This window comes from Mustela nivalis (assembly GCF_964662115.1).
Source record: "Mustela nivalis genome assembly, chromosome: 15".
Lineage (NCBI taxonomy): Eukaryota > Metazoa > Chordata > Mammalia > Carnivora > Mustelidae > Mustela > Mustela nivalis.
In genome coordinates this window covers 30,958,067-30,980,414 of record NC_139034.1, presented here as the reverse complement: position 1 = coordinate 30,980,414, position 22,348 = coordinate 30,958,067, and the positions used below count along the sequence as shown (strand labels likewise).

The window sequence follows — 22,348 nt, the reverse complement described above, 5'->3', positions numbered from 1 at the left end:
ATGATGAAGAACAAGTACTCAGGGATAAAGCAGTGTTTTAGAAGCACCTGGCATTAGTTACCAAGACCAAAAGACATGAAATCAGATAGGTAGTTTGCTGATTCTGTGACCTGAATTGGTGGCTAGTCCTTGAATAAATAAACTTATCCATCCAAAAATTATTTATTGAATGCTTAATATTTGCCAGATATTGTGCTAGATACTATCCATAAGAGCGTTAACTCACAGTCATTGTTGTTAAAGTGTTAGTTGGAGAAAAACAAAGAGAACGCTACAGGAGTCTGTAAGGGTCTGGTAGAAGTATACACATTTGCTGTGTCATCTTAGAGGAGGGCCACCAAATTCAGTGTGAGAACAGATGGAAAACTGTTGGAGGTGTGATTTCTGAGATGAGTAAGCTTTATGAGAAATGGGATTTCCAGTGTTAGAAATTATAGATTCACAGGGACAGTGGTATGTGATAGTGTGGTCTGTTCAGTGAACTCCAACTGATTCATTAAGATGGGGACACAGGGCAGAATACTGCTAAGATAGACTAGAGAGGCAAGAAAAGGGGCCAAATGTTGTATTACTGAGTTTTCTTAACCACTGTACCAAAAAATGGGCTGTTCACAATTCTAAAGAATCTTGGACACTCACTGTAATTCTCTTCCTTTAGAAAGGATTATGGTTTTAATAGCAATCTTAAGATAAACCTTATATTTACCTCTTCATTTTTCAGATAGTATTAATGGCTGCCCCAATAAATGATTGATAATTCGTGTCTCACTAAGATTGGGCAGAAACAATGACTAAATTCAATCAATGTGAGTGACTGTTTTAGCTAAAACACTTACACAAACAAAAAATTTACATTTAACTGGATTTCTTCCTGCCTCTCCTTTTGAAATGCAATTTTAGTTCACTCAGGTTAGAAATCCTCAGACTTCAAAAGTCATAGTAGAAGTCATGCCAAATAGTTGTCTGTTGGGCATTAGTTTTTAAATTATGATTAGAAAATTATGAATCAGTACTTGTAAAAGACTTCTAAGTTCTAGCAAATGTAGAAGTATCTGAGATTAGGAAGACATTATGCAGATGTGTTAAGTGGGCTAATTAACTGAGCTAATATTCTTGTCCAAGACACTTAACTAAAGGGAGTTATAGTACCTCAAACAATTTAGAAAAGGTAGAGAGAATATATAACCGAGAGGATTTGTTATATTTGAAAAATATTTTTATATTGATAAGCATAGGGAATGATTAGAAGGGAGGGATGTATGGGATATTTGGAAGATCTTGGCAATTAAGTGGTCATAATAATACCTACTGTTTTTTGTTACTGGTGATCATTGTCTACATAAAACACTAATGAATGGGATGCATGCATAAAATTGGTTTAAAATTAGAGTTAAAAAGTAGCATTTTTTAATAGCACTTTCAGGTATGCTTTATTTTTATTGCATGTGAACTCAGTATATTAAAAAATGAAGTGTATGCACAAAGATTCTTTAAATATGTATTTTTATGGACTGAGAGATGTAATGATATGAAAAAGATAATCAGTAATTTTTTCTGCTGAGGTGGAAAGTCTCTCTAAACAATATGAAGAGATTTACCTTAAAAACAAAGATCTTGATGCAAGATTATTTCTGGATCATGATAAAACCCTTCAGGCTGATCCTATGGACAGGTATTGTACATGGTCTAATTTTATTTGTTGAGGTACTTCTGCTATAGGTTGATTTAATATAGATAGATTAAATAGGTTTTTATTTAACTTCATGATCTTTAAATATCATTTATAATAAGTTATTTCAAATGCCTTTCTATAAACCTGATAATAAGATAAACAGTATTCTAAGCATATAATATATAAACAAATAGAGATTTAATGTGAAGTGTCCTCTATAGCAACTATTTTTTTAATTAAGCTGAATTTAATTTTAAAACTGCACTAAAAGAAAATTGTTGAAGTAATTAGTTTACTTAAGTAGTGGTCTCTCTTTTTCCCCACCCTTTTATCTGCTATTACTTGCTTGGTTCTTTTTCTTAAGAATGTTAATACAGAAGTATATTCTCAACATCTAAAGATACAAACTTAATACAAAAAACAGAAGAAAACTTTAGAAGTAATGTAATTAACAACTTTAGAGAGATACAGGAGGAGGTTACTAATATTAAAAATTACCTTCCAGAGGTGTTGGGTATAAAAAACTTAATAGATGTTCTGAAGAGCAGCATAGACTGCTTGAAGAAAAGAGAATGGACAATCTAGAAGAACGTATTGAAGAATTCTCTAAGCATACAATGCAAATGGCCAAACAGATAATAAATAAATAAAGATCAAGAGACATAGAGGATAGATCCAGAAGTTCAACATCTGTTTGATAGGAATTTCAGAAAAAGATAATAAAGAGAATGAAGTAGAGGAAATAATTAGGGAAGTCATAGAAGAAAACTTTACAGAGCTAAAGGATGCAAGGGTTGAGGTTGTCACTGCTTACTGAATACCTTGTAAGACTGATGAGAAGATACTCATTCTTTGACACATCTGGTGAAATTTGGGTATTCCAGTGATAAAGAAAAAATCCGAAAGGCTTCCAGAAAAAGAGAAATAACTTATAGAGGAGCAAGAATCAGATTGACCACAGACTCTAGATACTCTAGATGCTAGGAATCAGTGGAGCTATGTCATAAAAGTTCTGCAAGCAAAAGGCTTTACACCTAGAATCCTTTACCCAGCCAAACTGGCATTTGATTTTGAAGGAAAAACAAAGACATTTTTTTGATACTGAAGAATTCACAAAGTTTGTTTCTTGCATACCCTCTTTGAAAGAATTACTGGAAGATATACTTTAGCAATCTAGGATGACTATAAACCATACACACAATATATATTATCTTCCTCCCACAGCAAGAATCAAAAAGGAAAGCAAAATTAAAATGCCACATTTCTACCTAGGAGGATGGACTGTGATCAGTATACTTGGGGAGCAGGTGAAAGGAAGGTTACACATACTACTTAAATGTTGGTGAAGTTAAAGTGTTAAAATTAGTGTTTATCACTGTAGCTTTTGCAGGAGTAGGCTTTCTACACTACTGGGGAGAGGGCAAGAATCTGTCATTGTAACCATAGACAGGGAGAGGTGGGGTGAAAGTAATAGAAAAACACAGGAAAAAAGATGGCAAGATAAGTTAAATGGGAAAAAAATGCAAAAGTTGAACTTTTATCATAAGTATTCAATTTTAGATCATTTATCATGATGTGCATCTTGAATCTCTACATTAAACCTTTTTACTTTAGAAAAAAAAAAGAAGTGCATTCTCTTGAATTATATAGAATTTTAAAGTAGGAATGATTGAGAGTAATTATAAAAAATTTGAATGATTATAGGGTAATTACAAAAAATTTGAATGATTATAGGTATATTTAATTTTATATCTTTAGCATGAAATCTTTTAATATGTAACTGATAATATATGTAACTTGTAGGTTAAACACAAAATGTTTCATATTTTATTTACATCAAAGTAAGGTTTTGGAAGCCATAATGATTGAAAATCTTGAGCTTCGGTTTGTTTTTTTTTTAATACTGAAGAGCTTGCTTCGTAATACCATCTAACATCTAGAGATAGCATTTAACTTTTACTTTTAAAAAATTGTTAATGATTGGAGTACCTGTTTTTCATAAACCTAATAGAAGAAACCTAGCTGAAAAACAATGGTTAAAAATACAAAATTTTTATTATTTAAGCAGCTTTTGGATCATCAGTTTCTTATCACTTCTGTTATTGACTTACCATTTTGTATAATGGTAGGAGGCAACAAGTGATATATTGCTCTTTTGACTCATAAAACACAAATAGTGCATTTTCAATATGAATGTCTTTACTTATCATTATTTAGTTTTGAAATGCAGAGAACGCCACGAAAAAGTAACTCTAATGAAGAAGTGAATGTGATTCTTCCACAAACTCCAGTTAGGTATGCATTTTCTCACTTTTGTTTTTCATTGTAATTATTTATTCAGTGACTTATTTTAAGTTTGTTCCTTTGTTCTGTTATATATTTATGTATACATACAACCAATATATATTGAGTGCTCTTTGCCTGCCAGGTATTTCACTAGTTGCTGAGGATATGATTATCAAATCTAGTTTTGTCCATCCTTAAGGAATATAACCTAGAATGGGAATGTATTTCATCTCAGTAAATAAAAAAAGAAAAAATGTATCATTACCCTTTACTCTGCATACAACTTAAGAAGATAGAAACCATTTTTCTGTCCTTTTCCTCACTTCCTGCATCTTACCTGCTAGTAAGTTCTGTTGAATCTACCTTTAATACATCTCTAGTCCATCTCCTGTCCTCCATTAGCACTCTCACCAACTTTGTCCAGATCTCCTCCTCTTTGTTTTGGATTTTTTTTATAGTAGCCTACTAACTGATCTTGCTGCGTCTAGTCTCCTCACTATTCCTCTGTCTCCACCACCAGATATTTTCTCCAAAGAGTCCCAGAATAATATTCTAAAAATGTAAGTCAGATCATGTTCACTCTGCTATCAAACTTTTTGACTGCTTCTTTTGTTGCAGTTGAAATACACACTCCCTCACAGTGCTTACAAAACCTTATATGATCCAGCTTCTGTTGTCCCTCTAACCTCATCTTGTTTTCCTGCTCATTGTGTACTAGCCAGTTTCCTGAATACTTGAGGCTCCTCTTTTGTACTTGAGGACTTTCACATTTGCTTTTCCCTCTTCTTGAAACTTTTCCTATTTTTATTTTTATTTTTTATTTTTTTCTTCTGAATTACCAACAGCTGCTCTTCCTTTAGGTTCAGGACAAATATTACTTTTTAAAAGATTTTTTTCTGAAGTACTTTCCTTTATTCTTCTTTCCGATAGTATCCTGTTGTTACTCCTTTATAGCGTATATCCCAGTTTGTAATTAAAAATTAATTTGTGTGTTTGCTTGTTTTTACCAATACCCATAATAGCCTTTAAGCTTGATACTATTGTGGACCATGACATTTTTGTTCACCATTTAATAATTATGACCTGGGGTAATATTTGGTACATAGTGGGCTATCAGTAATGTTTTTCAAATGACTACATAGACATATAAAGATACATTTCTGTATTAGTGTAAATTATAGTCATAAACTTTTGACAAACTAATGAGGTGGCACAGAAGGGACATTATGAAGGGATTTTATTGAACTGAATTTTGAAACATGAAAGTCTGTGACACAGAAGACTGGCATTTTAGGGAGTAGAAATAGCATGTACAAAGGCGTGGAAGTATAAAATAACACAGTTTGTCTGGGGAACTATTAGCAGCTCTGTACTGACTCCCTAAGTGGGAAGATGAAATGGCAGGAGAGGAGGGTGAATACTAGATCCTGAAAGGCCTAATACACTGTATCCATAAGTTCGGATTTTAGCTTGTGCGTGATTTGGCCTGCTGTTATATATGGGTGTTAAATAGGGATAAGGATAAAATTAGACTTGATTTTTTGAAAGTTTATGTGATAGTAGTTTGTGAGGGGATGGACTAAGGAGGACATGGTAAGAAATAGACCTCTCAATCTGTCACAGTGATTCTTAACCAAGGGTGCAAATTAGAGTAACCTGAGGAGGTTTTTTTCCCAAACTACAAATGCCTAGACCCTACTACCATACACATAGTCAAAATCCCTGGACTGCTCTATTTCAGTAATTCAGTTGAGAAATGCTGAAGATCTGAACCAAGAATAGGCAGTTGGAATGAAGGAACAAGAACAGGTTTGATAAATATTTAATGAATTCATACTTAGAATATTATTCATGAGGCACTTATGGAACATGAAGAAGTAGTAACTTACAGATTTGAGAATTATCTGGGGAAGTTAAGACCATAAAAATAGATGAGTTTGCCCGAAGTAAAGGTATAATGGCAAGAATGGCTGGCTAAGCCCTAAAGAATGCTAGCATTTATTTATTTATTTAGTTAGTTAGTTCAGTTAGCCAACATATAGTACATCATTAGTTTTTGATGTGGTGTTCAACAATTCATTAGTTGTGTATAACGCCCAGAATGCTAGCATTTAAATACTAGATAGAAGTTAAAGAGAACGAGAGGGCACCCAGAGAATGAAGCCAAAAAAGCCAAGGGATGGAGGGAAATTCAGAAAAGAGTAGGTGTTTGAGTGTCACATGCTTCAAGGAAATCAAGTGTCAGAACAATTGAGAAAGAACTTTTGGTGTTAGCAGTTAGTTAGTTATTTGTGGCTTTAGTCATTGTGGGCTTAAGCAGATTAGAAGATGTAAAAGTAATAAAAGCAATAATATTTTAAAGATGAGGAAGGATATCAGTTGAGAGAGGTATAATAGTTTGGTATAATAAATAATAAGGAAGATAGAAAAAAAAATATATCAGTGATGTTAGTCATTTTTTTTCCTAAATGGAAACTTTCACCAAAAGAGGTTAAAAGACTTAAAGCCAAGTTCTTTTTCCAAACTGAACAAATGACATCGATTCTAATTCTTACTGATGTCACAAAAAAGAAAAAAAAAATGCTCACTGAACATGTTTGCTAAGTAATATTTAAGGACTCTTTAAGCCATAAACATTCTATAGTTCTTTGCATCAATAAACCATACCGACAGTAACAATGTACTGCTACTCCAAAATTGGAATGTTAGTATTTACTATACAACACACACACACACACACACACACACACACATATTGTAAAATTACAGAAATCTTAAGGGACTGACCCAGTTTTATGCTTTAACACTGATGACTTCTAAAATTATGTATGCTTTCATCTCAAGGCCTCTATAAAGAAAAGTCACATGCTGCTTCATTTGAATTACAATATATCCTATTGGTTTTATTTGAAAAACTTTAATGTTTGATTGTAATAATGTTTTCTTAAAAAATTATCATTTTAATACCAGTTTATATGTTTTTTAAAATATCATTAATTTGACCAATTAATGTTTTTGAAATGTAGTTTTATTAATAAATAGATGTAAAATTCTTCAACTTTAAACTTAGTGATTATGAACATGTTCTTTCTTAATGGTTTAAATAAAAGGTAATTCCCTTTTGCAACAATGTGGTTGGAACAAGAGAGTATTCCAAACAAAGTAAGTCCATCAGAGAAAGACAATTATCGTATGATGTTACTAATATGTGGAATTTAAGTAACAAAACAGAGGATCATAAGGGAAGAGGGGAAAAAATAAAACAAGATGAAACAGGAGAGGGAGAGAAACCATAAGAGACTCTTCATCATAGGAAACAGAGGGTTGCTGGAGCAGAGGGGAGATGGAAGGATGGGGTAACCGGATGCTGGGCAGTAAGGAGGGCACGTGATGCAATGGGACTGGCTATTTATTATATAAGACTGATGAATCACAGACCTACTTCTGAAGCCAATAATAAATTGTATGTTAATTAAAAAAAGAATGGCAGGAAAAAAAATTAATTCCTTGTAAGCAACAGTATACTGAGGGTTTTGTAAAGTCTTATTTCAAAGAACTCTTTAAACAGAAAATAGGTGGGTTTGAAAGATTCATTTAACTTGTGAAATGGATATATTTTGTTTGTTCATTTGTTTTCCTTCAGTGCTTAATATTTCTTCCTGTTTTTTTTCTCTAGGACTGTTATGAATACTATCCAACAATTAATGATGATCTTAAATTCAGCAAGTGATCAACCATCAGAAAATCTGATTTCCTATTTTAATGTAAGCCATAAATGAAACATTATTATTTTATTATCTTGGGAAAGAAATTTGAAATTAAAAGTTAAAATACTAGAATTTTAAAAAATACCTCCAAACCAACATGTCGTAGTCTGTTACCTTACTTCTTGCTTCTTTGAACCCTCCAAATTAAATATTGGTAGTAGCGTGTTATTTTGGTAGTGTTATTTTTAGATTTTTTTTTTTTTTTCATGTTTGCTCTTTGCCTTGCTCATCATTCTTTCTTGCAACTTAGACCTCATTTCTAAATTCATTTCCTTTCTTCTTCAGATAAGTACTTTAATGACTCCTTTAGTGAGGGTTAGTTTGGGGTGAACTTAAAAGGTTTTTGTTTTGTTTTGTTTTGTTTGTGTTAAAGTATCTTTACTTTTATTTTTGTAACATACTTTAGCTGAATCTTCTGTTCTAGATTGATATTTACTTTCTTTTAGATATTTGTAAGTAATACTGTTATGTTCCTGATTCTCCTTATTGCTGTTTAAGAAATCTGTGAATCTAACTTGTTTTGTTATATATCTTTTCTGTCTGCTTTTTAGATCTTTTTGAATGTGATATTAGAATTCAACATTTGTCATATTTCTACAGTCTTTTATTCTATATTCAGCCCATTTTTATTTACATTTCTTGCCTGGACTTGTGTGCATTGCAATTTATAACTCCTGTAGACCTGAGTTTGACATCTGAAGGGCCACTCCCTGCTATACAAACAATGGAGAGAGGAGATCATGAAAACTAGCATTTGTGTTACTTGCTTGCTTCTTCACTCCTTATTTAAATTCAAATGAGGGTTAGGACTCACTGAAATGCTCAAACAGGGAAATTGGATAAGGCCAGGAAGATTATTAAAATTTGCCTTCTTCCAGTAACTGTGTTTTGTGTAGTTAACATTTTATTTAGTATCATAATCTCCTTGTGGTCTTGTCATATTCTGTTCTCATCATCTTGTTTATATGCCTCTCAGGAATTAGTAAAGTAATTTCTGTCAATGTATTCATAATTGTGTTGGCTCAGAACTGATTTTGTTTGTCAAAGGTCCTCTGCCTTTTAAAAAAAAATTAGATTATTTTTTGGGTTGTATGAGTTTTTCATAAAATTTTGAGTATTAACCCCTTATTGAATAAGTGACATGCAAATATCTTCTCTCATTCAGTAGGTTTGGTAGTGATGTCTCTCATTCAGTAGGTTTGGTATTGATGTTGCTTTTATATTTAGGGTGTTGTTTTTTGTTGGTGGTGTACAATTGGCATACAACATTTTGCTAGTTCCTTTTTGCTTTGTTGATGGTTTTCTTTGCCATGTAGAATCTTCTTATTTTGATGTAGTCTCAATTGTTTATTTTTGCTTTTGTTGCTTTATTTGTTGTAAAACAGAAAATCAGATCTTGAAGACCAGTCTCAAGGGACATATATCCTGTGTTTTCTTCTAGGATTTTTATGGTTTCAGGTCTAACATTTAGATTTTTAATTCGCTTTGAGTTAATTTTTGTGTATTGTGTAAGATTGGTCAAGTTTTATTCTTTTTCATGTGGCTCTCTAGTTTTCCCAGCACTGTTTTTTGAAGAGACTGTCCTTTCCCCATTGTATATTTTTGCCTCCTCCATGCATAACTGGCTGTATGCACCAGTTTATTTTGGGGCTCTCTGTTCTATTCCACTAATCTGTGTGTCTGTTTTGTGCCAATACCATAAGTTTTTAAAACCGTAGCTTTGTAATATAGTTTGAAATCAGGCTGTATGATGCCTTTTTCTTCCTCAAGATTGCTTTAGCTATTGGGAATCTTTTGGTGTTGCATACAAATTTTTGGATTGTTTTATTTCTGTGTAGAAGACATTGGAATTCTTTTTTTTTTTTTTTTTTTAAAGATTTTATTTATTTATTTGACAGAGAGAGATCACAAATAGGCAGAGAGGCAGGCAGAGTGAGAGAGAGAGGAGGAAGCAGGCTCCCTGCTGAGCAGAGAGCCCGACGCGGGACTCGATCCCAGGACCCCGAGATCATGACCTGAGCCGAAGGCAGCGGCTTAACCCACTGAGCCACCCAGGCGCCCCAAGACATTGGAATTCTGATAGGGATTGCATTGAATCTGTAGATTGCTTTGGGTAGAATGGATATTTTAACAGTATTAACCCTTCCAATCTATGAGTGTGGGACATCTTTGCATTTATTTCTGTGTTATTCAGCTTCTTCCATCAATGCCATATAGTTCATGTACAGGTTTTTCATCTCCTTGCTTAAATTTATTCCTAGGTATTTTATTCTTTTAGATACATTTGTAAATGTTTTCTTAACTATCTTATTACATTATTAGTGCATAGAAACAAACCCGATTTCTGTGTATTGGTTTTGTATCCTGCAACCTTACTGAATTAGTTTATTCTAGCAATTTTTTGATGGAGTCTTTAGGGTTTTTTATATATAATATCATGTCATGTGTCAATAGACACAGTTTTACTTCTTCCTTTCCAATTTGGATGCCTCTTAGTGTTCTTGCCAGATGGCTCTAGCTAGGACTTTCAATACTATGTTGAAGGGGGAATATTTGTCTTGTTTCTGATCTTACAGGAAAATCTTTCAGGTTTTCACCATTGAGTATGATAATAGCTGTGGGCTTGTCATATATAGCCTTTATTATGTTGAAGTATATTCCCTCTATACCTGCTTTGTTGAGAGTTTTATATCATAAGTGGATGTTGAATGTTGTCAAGTATTTTCTGCATCTTTTGAAACGATCATATGATTTTTATCCTTCATTTGTTAATGTGTTACATTTATTTGTGAGTATTGAATGAACCATCCTGGCATTTCTGGAATAAGTCTTGCCTGAGTGTAGTATGTAATCCCTTAAGATATTGTTGAATTTGGCGTGCTAATAATTTCTTGTGGATTTTTGCATTTACATTCATCAGGGATATTGGCCTATAATTTTCTTTTCTTATGACATCTTTGTCTAATTTTAATGTCAGGGTAATGCTGGCCTTGTATGTGTTTGGAAGTGTTCCCTCCTCTTTTTTTTTTTTTTTTTTTTGGAGGGCTTTGAGAAGTTTAATTTTTTTTCTTTTTTGAATGTCTGGTAAAATTCATCAGTGAGGTTCTCTGAATTTTGACTTTTGTTTCTTTGGATGTTTTTGATCATTGATTCACTCTCCTTATTAGTAATCAATCTGTTCATATTTTCTGTTTCTTCATGGTTCAGATTTGGTAGGTTGTGTGTTTCTAAGAATTTATCCTTTTCTTTTAGGTTTTCCAGTTTGTTGGTGTATAATTGTTCATAGTAGTCAATTACGATCCTTTATATTTCCATGGTTTTAGTTTGTAATGTCTATGCGACTTTTTTTAATGGGTGGAAAGGCTAACAAATCTGTTCTTTAGCTTGGCAGCAGAAAATTTAGATAATACTAACATCCTAAAATGGAATTCTTTATGTTCTCCTTATTTTCAGTAGTTGCATTTACCTAGTTTCTGTAGAAGTGTTTCTATGTTATAAATAACCCAAAGTGAAATTTTTATCTTATAGGACAGAAAATGTTAATTCTGATTAAACAGTATCCTCAACATTGATTTATGTTTTTCCTCTTTAAAGAACTGCACAGTGAATCCAAAAGAAAGTATCTTGAAAAGAGTGAAGGATGTTGGATACATCTTTAAAGAGAAATTTGCTAAAGCTGTGGGACAGGGATGTATGGAAATTGGATCACAGGTAACTTGAGTTCATCTTGATTAGTGTCACTATATGTAAATAACCTCAAATGAAATATATTTCCAAATTGTAAAAATATTATACTGGTATTTGTCCTATATTGGTAGATTCTGTATCTAAGCTACCTGTGATGCTGCTGTTTATGGAAAACTTTATAAGAAAATGCCCCTTACGCCATTACAAAAACCAAAAGTAAACATGTAGAAAATTTTAGAAAAAATGTAGACATTTAAAAAATATAAGCACAAAAAATTAAAATCTTTGATGCCATTACATTTTTTGTATATATTCTTTGGCCTCTGCATATATGAATATTCATGAATGCATATACTTAGATAATGGGATCATATACATGCTATTTATTGGTGATATTATTGAGTGATGTTGGTTTTACTATTGTTATTTCAGAAAATCTACAACCTATATGTTGGGTAAAAGTATTGTCTCTGATTCAGAAGCCTGAGTTTATATCTGCTTCTACCATTTATGAGCTGTCATTTAACTTCTCTGAAATTCAGGTTTCCATATTGCTCTACTTTGTTGTGTGGAATTAGTGAGATAACATAAAAAATATGTTTGAAAACAATAATCTACTACATACATTTATTTCAGTGTAGTGAGGTTATATTTTGATACTGTGTTTTAAATAATAATATTTAGAAGTCTTTTTGGTTGTATATGAAATTTATGCTAATAATTTGAACAAAGGAATAGGGTTTGTGTGTATCTATCTAAAATGTGGTTATTCTTTGAACTAATGGGAACTATTTATTTGGTTAAAACATTTTGCTGATAGTATCAGTTGGGTCATTTTTTGCCTTTGCCAGTTTTATGGACAGAATATTCTCAGTCCTTGAGAGTTTTCTTGAAAATACATGTCCTAGGCCACAAAAAGTATTACATTAGTGTATAAAATGTTTAAAATAATACAAGGTGTATAAAACATATACTCTGTGTGTGTGTGTGTGTGTGTTTCTGTTGAATGATGTAGGCTGAAGCAGAATGAAGGAAAAGGGAAACCAAGTACTGGACCTTCCCTCTTGATAATTTATTGGGAACATTAACCATCATTTTATATGGAAGTCCTGAATGTTAGACAGGCTAGGTTTTGTGATCTCTTGGTATTCATATTCCTAAAAGTATCAGAAATGTATTATAAGAGAAACATTCTTAAAAATTAATAATTGTGATTTTCTAAAGTAGTGGAATCTAATTTTTTTTCTTTGTAGCGATACAAACTTGGAGTCCGATTGTATTACCGAGTAATGGAATCCATGCTTAAATCAGTAAGTTAAAAAGAACATAATAGAAAAAAATCCAATGCTGACACAAAAAAGACATTAGCTAAACGTTTTTTAAATCTGTTTTAGGAAGAAGAACGATTATCCATTCAAAATTTTAGGTAAATTCTTTAGTTTTAATGAAACAATTTCTTCCTTTTTTTAATAAAAGTAAATGTTTTAAAATCATTCTTTTCTTTCCTTTAGCAAACTCCTGAATGACAACATCTTTCATATGTCTTTGTTGGCATGCGCTCTTGAGGTTGTAATGGCTACATATAGCAGTAAGTTAAATTTTAGTAAATAAACATTTTAGTTCAGTTTAAAGTTAAAAAAAAAACTTATCTAAGGTGTGGTGTGTTTTTGGGGGGGTGGAGTTAAGGAGACAATAGCATAATGTAGAACAGTATATACTGAAGAATGTAAGTAGTCCCCATAAATTACTGTAAATGGGTTATTATCTGAATTATTTCAGGTCATCTTGGAAATAGTACTTCACTAGACTCTTATTCTGGGCTGTCCTTAGTCCAGGAAATATATCTACTGAAATCCCTTCCAAGACCGGAGATTGTAAATTACCAAAGGAGCATTTACCTATATGGTAACACCACTTTAGATTATATGGTCATAAAACCAAAGGTTAGAGCCAAAGTCCACCAGATAGACAGAGGCCACTCATGGTATTTTCTTTTAGATATAATTTTAGACATGTATTGTGTTGCAAATAATGTTGCAAATATTAAGTTTTTTTTGCAAAAACAAAAGAAAATTTACTTCAGTTTACAAATACACAATAAAAGAGAAATATATATGGAAAACTGTGAATCCTCATTTATAATCAAAAAATGCTAACCAAATTAGCAAAATCTTAAAGAAACCTTCCCTCCCCACATCAGGAATTAGCGAGACTGTGAAAATGGATATGCAAATACGTTGTTGTTTAGATATTAAACTGGTTAGATATTGTTCCTGACATAAGTTTAGAATAGTTAGACCACTGAAAATTTGATATAAGCATGAGCCCTCTATTTAGGAAAAACATGTGCACCTACACTCAGAATTTAGAAGCCTATTTCCTATAAGTCTATGGAAAGAATTCTGCTCCAAGGGTGCCTGACTGGTTCAGTCAGTAGAGCACACAACTAACCATGTCATTATGGTCTTGGGTTCAAGTTCCACGTTGGGCATGGAGACAACTTGAATTTAAAAAACAAAATTTAAAAAATAATCTGGTCTGAATAAAAAATTTTTGTATAGCTTTTCCACTGTGTTTTAAAATTTTTGTTTCATAAAATCTTTTCAAACTGAAAGTACATAATTGAAGGCTTAACATCTCATACCTAAGTTACATTTTTTCTTTCATTTTTAGGAAATACATCTCAGAATCTTGATACTGGAACAGATTTGTCCTTCCCATGGATTCTGAATATACTTAATTTAAAAGCCTTTGATTTTTACAAAGTGATTGAAAGTTTTATCAAAGCAGAAGCCAACTTGACCAGAGAAATGATAAAACATTTAGAACGATGTGAGCATCGAATCATGGAATCGCTTGCATGGCTCTCTGTAAGTAACTAGCTAAAATAATTAAAGATATTAATTTGCAAATGAATAACAATTATATGTTAGTGAGAGGTATTTGTTAAAATTTACCTCAAGAGAAAAGATGCAATTTAATGAAAATGCAATTTCAGTGTATAGCCCAAGAGTTAAGTGGAATATTAAAATAGAGTTTTCTTTTACTTGGGCTCCCCAGACCATCTGATAGGTAATAACTTTAATTAAGAAATGGCACTTTAAAGCAAAACACAATTCCTTAAAGTATTTGAACAGTATATTTAAAATAGAGTTGTCATGTTTGAAATTTAAATGCTGTTAAATTCCAACAAAATGGTAAAAATTAGAATTATGCTATTTAGGTGATTTAACAAAGTACAGTTTTCTGGTTCAATTTATTTGTATTTCTTTTTGTTCTATTATTAAATGTAGTCCAAAAATCTACACTATTGTTCAATTATAGTTATTGTTTATAGCATTATAGAAGCACAAATCATATTCTCTATGTATTCTATTTATAGCATATGAGCTATTGATAAGGCGTTTGTTTCATAAAGTTGGCATTTTCTATGTAGTAATGGTAAAATACTTATTTGAAGTTCCTCTGTGTTATGCTCTTTAAATCTGCATAGTTGGGTAATACTTTGTGACTCATCAGATCTGTAGATTAATATAGAGTTTGTTTCTTTTGAAGCTGTGTTGCATGCTAAGCATATAACTTTTCATTTATGCCAATATATAGAAATGGCAATGAAAACATTAAGACTTTAGTTACACTAGAATTATAATCTATACACGTAAGTCTTAATTTTTTGATGTTCCAAAAACTTAATGACTAAGAAATAACTTATTTCTTAGTGTTTTCTTGCATTGCTGTATGAACAGAGTAGATAGAATAGGGGAGAAGTAGGGGAAGTTGATAAAAAGCCATTGCATTTCTATAATTGAATTTAATAACTCCATTATATAGGACCTTCTACTTCATGGGAAAAGGAGTGCTTAGAAATCTAGGGGATTTCTAGAGGTTTAAGTGAGAATGACAAAAATGAATCAATGATAAATATAATAAGTAAGAGGTATTTTTCAGAGGCTGATGTGTCCTCTCCTTCTAGACATTGAAATCAAGACATGACTCTATCATATGAAAGTGACTGTTTTTATTTGTTTAGAGAGTTTTTTTTTCCCATTAGTATGCATCTGCAGCATGGCTTGCATTGGGGTAAACATTGTAAAGATACAGAGAAGACATGGGCTCTGACAATTGTGGAGGAAATAGAAATTTATTGTTTATAAATTGCTTGTGCTCAAGCCTGTTTAGTAGAGTTACTGGTGTTCTAGAATTATAAACAATATCCCTTTATTTTTGAGAATTTTTGGAGAAAAAGTGACATGCCCAAAGTCAAGAGAAATATATAATTTATTAATAGGATGTGGAAGTCATAAGCCTCTACATATAAATTCTAAATGTGGTTGCTGTCTCTAGGGGATAAAATTATAGATGATTTGTATTGTCATATATTTTTAATGTTTGAACTTTTAAAAACTTCTTTTACATTTAAAATTTTTATTTTTTTATTTTTATTTATTTTATTTTTTTAGTCATTAAGGGAATAGGGTAACTGTGAAGATAAGTCATACCACAGAAATAGAATACTATGAATTTCTCATGTGAGAATAATTGACATTTTAGAGAAGGGTACATACCATAGATATAGTTGAGCTTTCACAGACTTTTTTTTTCAACTGAAGTAAAACATATATACAGAAAGCTATATATTACAGGTTTACAGTTTGAAGAATTTTTCATAAATTGAACACACTCCTGTTGCCAGCACCCAGATCAAGAATCAGAGCAAACTTTAATAATCTTTTGATTCTATATGACAATAAGAATTTTTCATTTAACTATAGATTCAAACAGTATTCAAACAGTTACTTAGGGAAATATCAAGGGAGGCTCTACTTACTTTTTCCCCCAATAATTTAATAAAAGAAAGAACATCATCATGTTTTTAATGGTTACATGGAGAAGGGTTCCAGCATCTTTGCTTAACAATCTTGAGAAATAATAAATCAAGAACAGAATAACTTGAAGGAAAAAGCATATCTTTCTTTGTTTTGATTCCAAAGAGATTAATAGGCCATATATAAGTATAAAATGCTAAATAGTCTGTTGAAAAACCTGGTAAAATCTTGTTCCCTGGAAATTTAAAGGAATTAGAGGTGATTTAGAATAAACCATACCTAAGGGTTAGATTAAATGACTTCCAGATGTTTAGGCCTTTTAAATCTATTAAGCAGTTTATAATCCCAGCAGTTATGAAGTGAGATTTATATATATTACTTTTAGTATGCTCAAAATTCATCAGATTTTTCCTCAGTTAAGCCTTTATAAACCAAGATACACTAGGTTCGTTCATTCTTTCTTTTCTTCCTTACCTTTTCTTTTCTTTCTTTCTTCCCTCCCTCTCCCCTTCCCTCCTTCCTTCTTTTCTCTTTCTTGTTTTTGACAGAGAGAGAGAGAGAGAGAGAGAGAGCAGGAGCATGAGCAGGGTCAAGAGCAGAGGGAGAGGGAGAAGCAGACTCTTTGTTGAGCAGGGAACCCAACGCAGGCTGATCCCAGGACTCTGGGATCATGACCCGAGTTGAAGGCAGACACTTAACAGACTGAGCCACCCAGGTGCCCTGGTGCTTTATTTTCTAAATGGTCTCTCTTCCTGGGAATATTGTGGACTCTTCCTATTGATCTCCCTGCATCTCTAACTTCCTTAAGACTATTTTTCTGGCGGCAACTAGAGAAATCTTTTTTAAAATGCAAATATCATCATGCTAACTCAAATAAAAACCTGTGAGGGTCCTATGCATCTGGTAATGGTGGAGGACGACTTAACAACATGACTCCCCTCAAAAAGACAGTTGTAAAACCTCTGCATGATTCAGAAAGCAACTGCCTGAAATTCCTGGACAGGAAGAATAGACGGACTCTTCAGGAAAGAAGAGACGCTCTGAGCCTGGGAAGGAAGCTTTCAGCCCAGGGCTAAGTGGAAAGTGTTATAGGACGGGTAGGGGGTGCCAGTGAGAAGAAAACTGCAGGCTTTCTGGCCGGGCCAGGGAAACTAAAAAAATAGAAGCTGGGGAAACCTTGGCTGCTGAGGAGAGTGGACAAATCCTATCTGCCCACTTCTTTATGTGAAACCTGAATTATTGCACTGTATGGATTAACAGCAGCTTAATGAAGGAAGATCTGAACTGAGACAGGTGCTGCTACCCAAATAAAAAGTTTACAGTTCAGGTTCAGTGAAAATAATCACATGCTTAAAAACAAAATGAAGCAATGCTTATTTGAGAAAAAAAATAACAGAATCCAGAAATCTTTACAATTTAACATTTATGATGTTCAGGACACAGTTTTAAAATTACAGCATATGAAGAGGGTCAAAGGAATCAGGTCCAGGGTTTTAGAATGGGAACTTTCGGTCAACTATTTGATGCCTCAGGGCTCTCTTTTGGGAGTTTTGTTGCCTCCCTTTTTCTTCCATCAGCAGTTCAAAGTGTCTCCCTGGTGTCCCTGCAACCATTTTAGGGAATCTGCAAAGTTAAGGAGTATTTTTATACTATTAAGATGTTACTCATCTTTTTTACTCTCTTGACATTTATACTGATGATGTAAAAGTGTTAGCACCTTTGCAGGTATCAGAGCAATAGCATCAAGCTGGCTAGTTGTCCTTGTATTCTTCACCACCACAAACTCTCCGTTAAAATACAAAACAGAATATGTCAGTTTCATTTAAGAATGCCATTGACGCACTAGTAAGCAGTATTAATTTTATTGAATTTCTATTTTCAATCACATGTTGTTGAAAACAACTGACAATAAATATTGCCAATGGTAAATTTTTGAGTTTCCAAGGGAAAATTAGAATTTGGTTAAGCTTGTACTGAGAAGTACAGCTTCTCAGGACTTCAGAGACTTCTGATGAAATCAGTGGTATATTAATAAATGTGACTTTCTGATATTGTAAAGGAGATTTGTCAGTGTTTGTAAGGTCTCCATGATTCAATATTTCCAATATTTCCAAAAGACCAGTGAATTGTGTCATAAAGTCATTAAGAAATTTATTCAAAGTTTAAGGTAGTCCCATAATAATTTTTTAAAACATTTATAACATAAAAATTAATAAAGTTCAAGATAGAACAACAGATTTTAATATCTCAGAGTATGAAAAGTTTATTTTTGTTAATTGATATATTGATATTGTTCCCAATTCCACATTATAACTAAGCTTTAAGGAGCTATAACTTGCCAAGTTTTAGGCTAGTATAAAAAAAAATCCATTACTATTTTTTTAAAAAGATTTTATTTATTTATTTGACAGAGATCACAAATAGAGAGGCAGGCAGATAGAGAGGAGGAAGCAGGCTCCCCACTGAGCAGAGAGCCTGATGGGCTCGATCCCAGGACCCTGGGATCACGACCTGAGCTGAAGGCAGAGGCCTTAACACATTGAGCCACCCAGGCACCCCATAAAAATCCATTACTATCTTAAAGCTCTATGATTTATTGCATTCTTAGAAATTTTCTTTTTTTTTTTTAAGATTTTATTTATTTATTTGAGAGAGAGAGAGACAGAGATAGTGAGAGAGAGTACAAGCAGAGAGGAGAGGGAGAAGCAGGCTCCTCACTGAGCAGGGAACCCAATGTGAGGCTTGATCCTAGCATCCTGGGATCATGACCCAAACCAAAGGCAGATGCTTAACTGATTAAGCCACCCAGGTGCCCCTGTTTTAATTTAAATTTAAATTAAACTTAACTTTACTTAAAAATTACTAATACAGGGGGTGCCTGGGTGGCTCAGTGGGTTAAAGCCTCTGCCTTCGGCTCAGGTCATGATCCCAGGGTCCTGGGATCGAGCCCCGCATCGGGCTCTCTGCTCAGCAGGGAGCCTGCTTCCTCCTCTCTCTCTGCTTGCCTCTCTGCCTACTTGTGATCTCTGTCTGTTAAGTAAATAAATAAAATCTTAAAAAAAATTACTAATAAAGTAAATATTGATAGATATAATTCATATGAACAAAAACTTTTGGGCCTTGAATAATTTTAAGAATGTAAGAGAGATTATGAGTCAAATGTTTGAGAATGCCTGCCTTCTATTCTCTTCTCCATTTACTCTTGTCTTTTCTTGTAACTCACACAACCATGTTTTTTTTCACCTGTCCCTGAGTCTTTGTTCACTTCGTAGGCCCCACTTAAAATACTTTCTTCTGCCTTTGTACTTACCAGAATTTCAGTTCTACTTCTACTATGTTGTTCATGACCATCCTAGTTTATAGTCATTCTTCCTCCTTTACAGTCTTACAGTGTTTATTACTAACTACTTACCAGTCATTTATAAATTCTATATCTTATTCTATGTGCATATGTGCAACTCAGGTTAATTGAGTTACTGTATATAAACCACTCAGAACAGTAGCTGACATTATGTATGTGGCAATTAATTACATAAGTGGAAGTGATGGATAAAGAGGGGTCAACTAATGATGACATATAGGTAGTATCATTCATTAAAATACCGGGATCAGATGAGATTTTCTTGGAAAGATGAGTTTCATTTGATTATGTTGAAGTGCTTGTAGGTTCTTCAAGTAGAGGTGTCCTATAGCAGTTGGATATGTGTGTCTGGAGCTAAGGAAAGAAATATTAGGTATTTTCTACTATATAATACTAGGCTAGAAATATGAACCTGAAAGCTGCTGGCACATATATAACAAAAGTTTCCATCCTTATTGACAGTTTATTTTGTGCCGGGCCTTGTGGTGAGTACTTCTTGTAGTATCTTTAGTTTTTATAATTTATGAGGTCATATTCTAGATGAGGCAATCAGTGCTTAGAACTTTAATAACTTGTCCAAACCACACAAGCTAAATGGCAGCTCTGTAGTTTGAACCTGGGTCTGCCTGGCTCTGAATTTGTTAATCTACATGTTTTTACCAAGTAACTAAAGTTTGGGGAATGGATGAGATCGCCTAAGGGCAGTAGTTCCATCTTATCCATGTCTGATGTGTTCCAAGACCCCCAGTAGATGCCTGAAACCATGAATAGTATTGAACCCTTTATGTTCTGTTTTTCCTATATATACTTAGCTGTCATAAAGTTTAATTTATAAATTAGGAACAGTGAGAGATTAACAATAATAACTACTAAGAAAATAAAACAATTATAATAGTATCCTGTAATAAAAATTATGTGAATATGGTCTCTTTCTCCTCTCAAAGTATTTTATTGTACTATAGTTACCCCTCTTCTTGTAATGTGAGATGACAAAAAACCTATATGATGAAATGAAGTGAGGTGAATGACATAGCTTTAGGTAAATGAAGTGAGGTGAATGACATGACACATTAGAAGGAGAATCTTCTGCTTCTATACCGCAGTTGAGTATGGGTAACTGAAACCATAGAAAGCAAAACTGCAGTCAAGGGGGGCTACTGTATAGCAAGAGAAGGTGGTTAAAGATAGAGGCTTGAAGTGTTCTGACATTTAAGAGGTAGACAGAGAAGAGAAGCCTACAAAAGAGATTGAAATAGAACAGCCAGAGAGATAGGAGGTGGTGTCATAAAGAGAAAGCATTACAAGGTCTGAGAAGGGGCTTGGTGTCTAAGATAATGTAGGAGCTACCAGTAAGAACTGAAGAGCATTCATTTGAACAACAAGGAAGCCACTGGCAGTGGTAGCAAGACCTCTTAATAGAAGTCGTGAAGGCAGGAGTAGATTGCAGTGGGATTTTTTTTTTTTTTAAAGATTTTATTTATTTATTTTGACAGAGAGAAATCACAAGTAGATGGAGAGACAGGAGAGAGAGAGAGAGAGAGAGAGGGATGCGGGGCTCAACCCCAGGACCCTGAGATCATGACCTGAGCCGAAGGCAGCGGCTTAACCCACTGAGCCACCCAGGTGCCCCTGCAGTGGGATTTTGATGAGATGTGAATGAGGGATAAAGTGGAGACCGTGATTGTGGATAGCTTTTTGCTAGAGTCTTGTCTGAAGGGAAATAAAGATATAGCTGCCAATTGTGTGAGGTGGAGGGAAGATTATATTTTTGAGATGGGAAAGATAGGATTAAATGTGGATGGAAAAGAGCCATTCATTATGAGTGTTCTCTGTTGCAGAATGACACATCAGTGGCTTAAAACAACCATTTTATTTTGTTCATGATCTTGAGGGATTTAGGAAGAGCTTGACTGGGCAGTTCATCCTTGACTATATGGTGTCAGGGGCAAGATCTGCTTCCATGATGCTTCTACTTTTTGTTTTTCCTTTTTAGAGGAAGAGAGGTTGGGGGCAGAGGGAAAGAGATTGAATACTAAGTAGTTTCCATGCCCAGTACGGAGGCCAACATAGGGCTTAATCTCCCAACCCTCATAATATGACCTGAGCTGAAATCAAGAGTCCAGTACCCAACCAACTGAGCCACCCAGGTGCCTCTCCATGATGCTTCTTTTTTTTTTTTTTTTTTTTTTAAGATTTTATTTATTTGTTTGACAGAGAGAGATCACAAGCAGGCAGAGAAAGAGAGAAGGAAGCAGGCTCCTGGCTGAGCAGAGAGCCCGATGTGGGGCTCGATCCCAGGACCCTGGGATCATGACCTGAGCCGAAGGCAGCGGCTTAATCCACTGAGCCACCCAGGCGCCCCTCCATGATGCTTCTTAACTCACAAGTCTGGCCCCTCATTGCCCCCCAGTACATGGTCAATTTTTCTTTCCCTTCCCTTCCTACTCTGAGTGCTCTCATCCTCCTGGCCTTCTCATATGAGAAGGTATGCAACCCACAGCATATTGGTTTCAAATACTCATGCATCTTACATAGTAGCTGGCTTCCAAAAGGCTTCTGAAAGGACTGTAGCTGGAAGGTATGTTCTGTTGGTTAGAGCAGTCACAGGGCCTGTCCAGATTCAGGGGGTTCCCTTGAATAGATGTCGTCTCCTTTTTGAGGAGAGGATTGGAAATATTGTGCAGCAAATGGAAAGAATGGAAGCAGTTACAAGTTGAGGTATGTGGGTGCCGTGGCAGAAAATGGAGAA

At 33.8% G+C, this 22,348-nt stretch overlaps 1 protein-coding gene across 1 annotated transcript in view; it reads left to right on the top strand.

Moving 5' to 3' along the window:
* RB1 (RB transcriptional corepressor 1) overlaps positions 1 to 22,348 on the top strand; it is a 158,896-nt gene that overhangs the window by 51,360 nt on the left and 85,188 nt on the right. The window contains exons 10-17 of the mRNA XM_082701590.1: positions 1,563 to 1,672; positions 3,890 to 3,967; positions 7,635 to 7,722; positions 11,320 to 11,436; positions 12,666 to 12,722; positions 12,807 to 12,838; positions 12,924 to 13,000; positions 14,086 to 14,282. Of these exons, the coding sequence (XP_082557716.1) occupies positions 1,563 to 1,672; positions 3,890 to 3,967; positions 7,635 to 7,722; positions 11,320 to 11,436; positions 12,666 to 12,722; positions 12,807 to 12,838; positions 12,924 to 13,000; positions 14,086 to 14,282 (756 nt within the window). The remainder of the gene's footprint in view (positions 1 to 1,562; positions 1,673 to 3,889; positions 3,968 to 7,634; positions 7,723 to 11,319; positions 11,437 to 12,665; positions 12,723 to 12,806; positions 12,839 to 12,923; positions 13,001 to 14,085; positions 14,283 to 22,348) is intronic.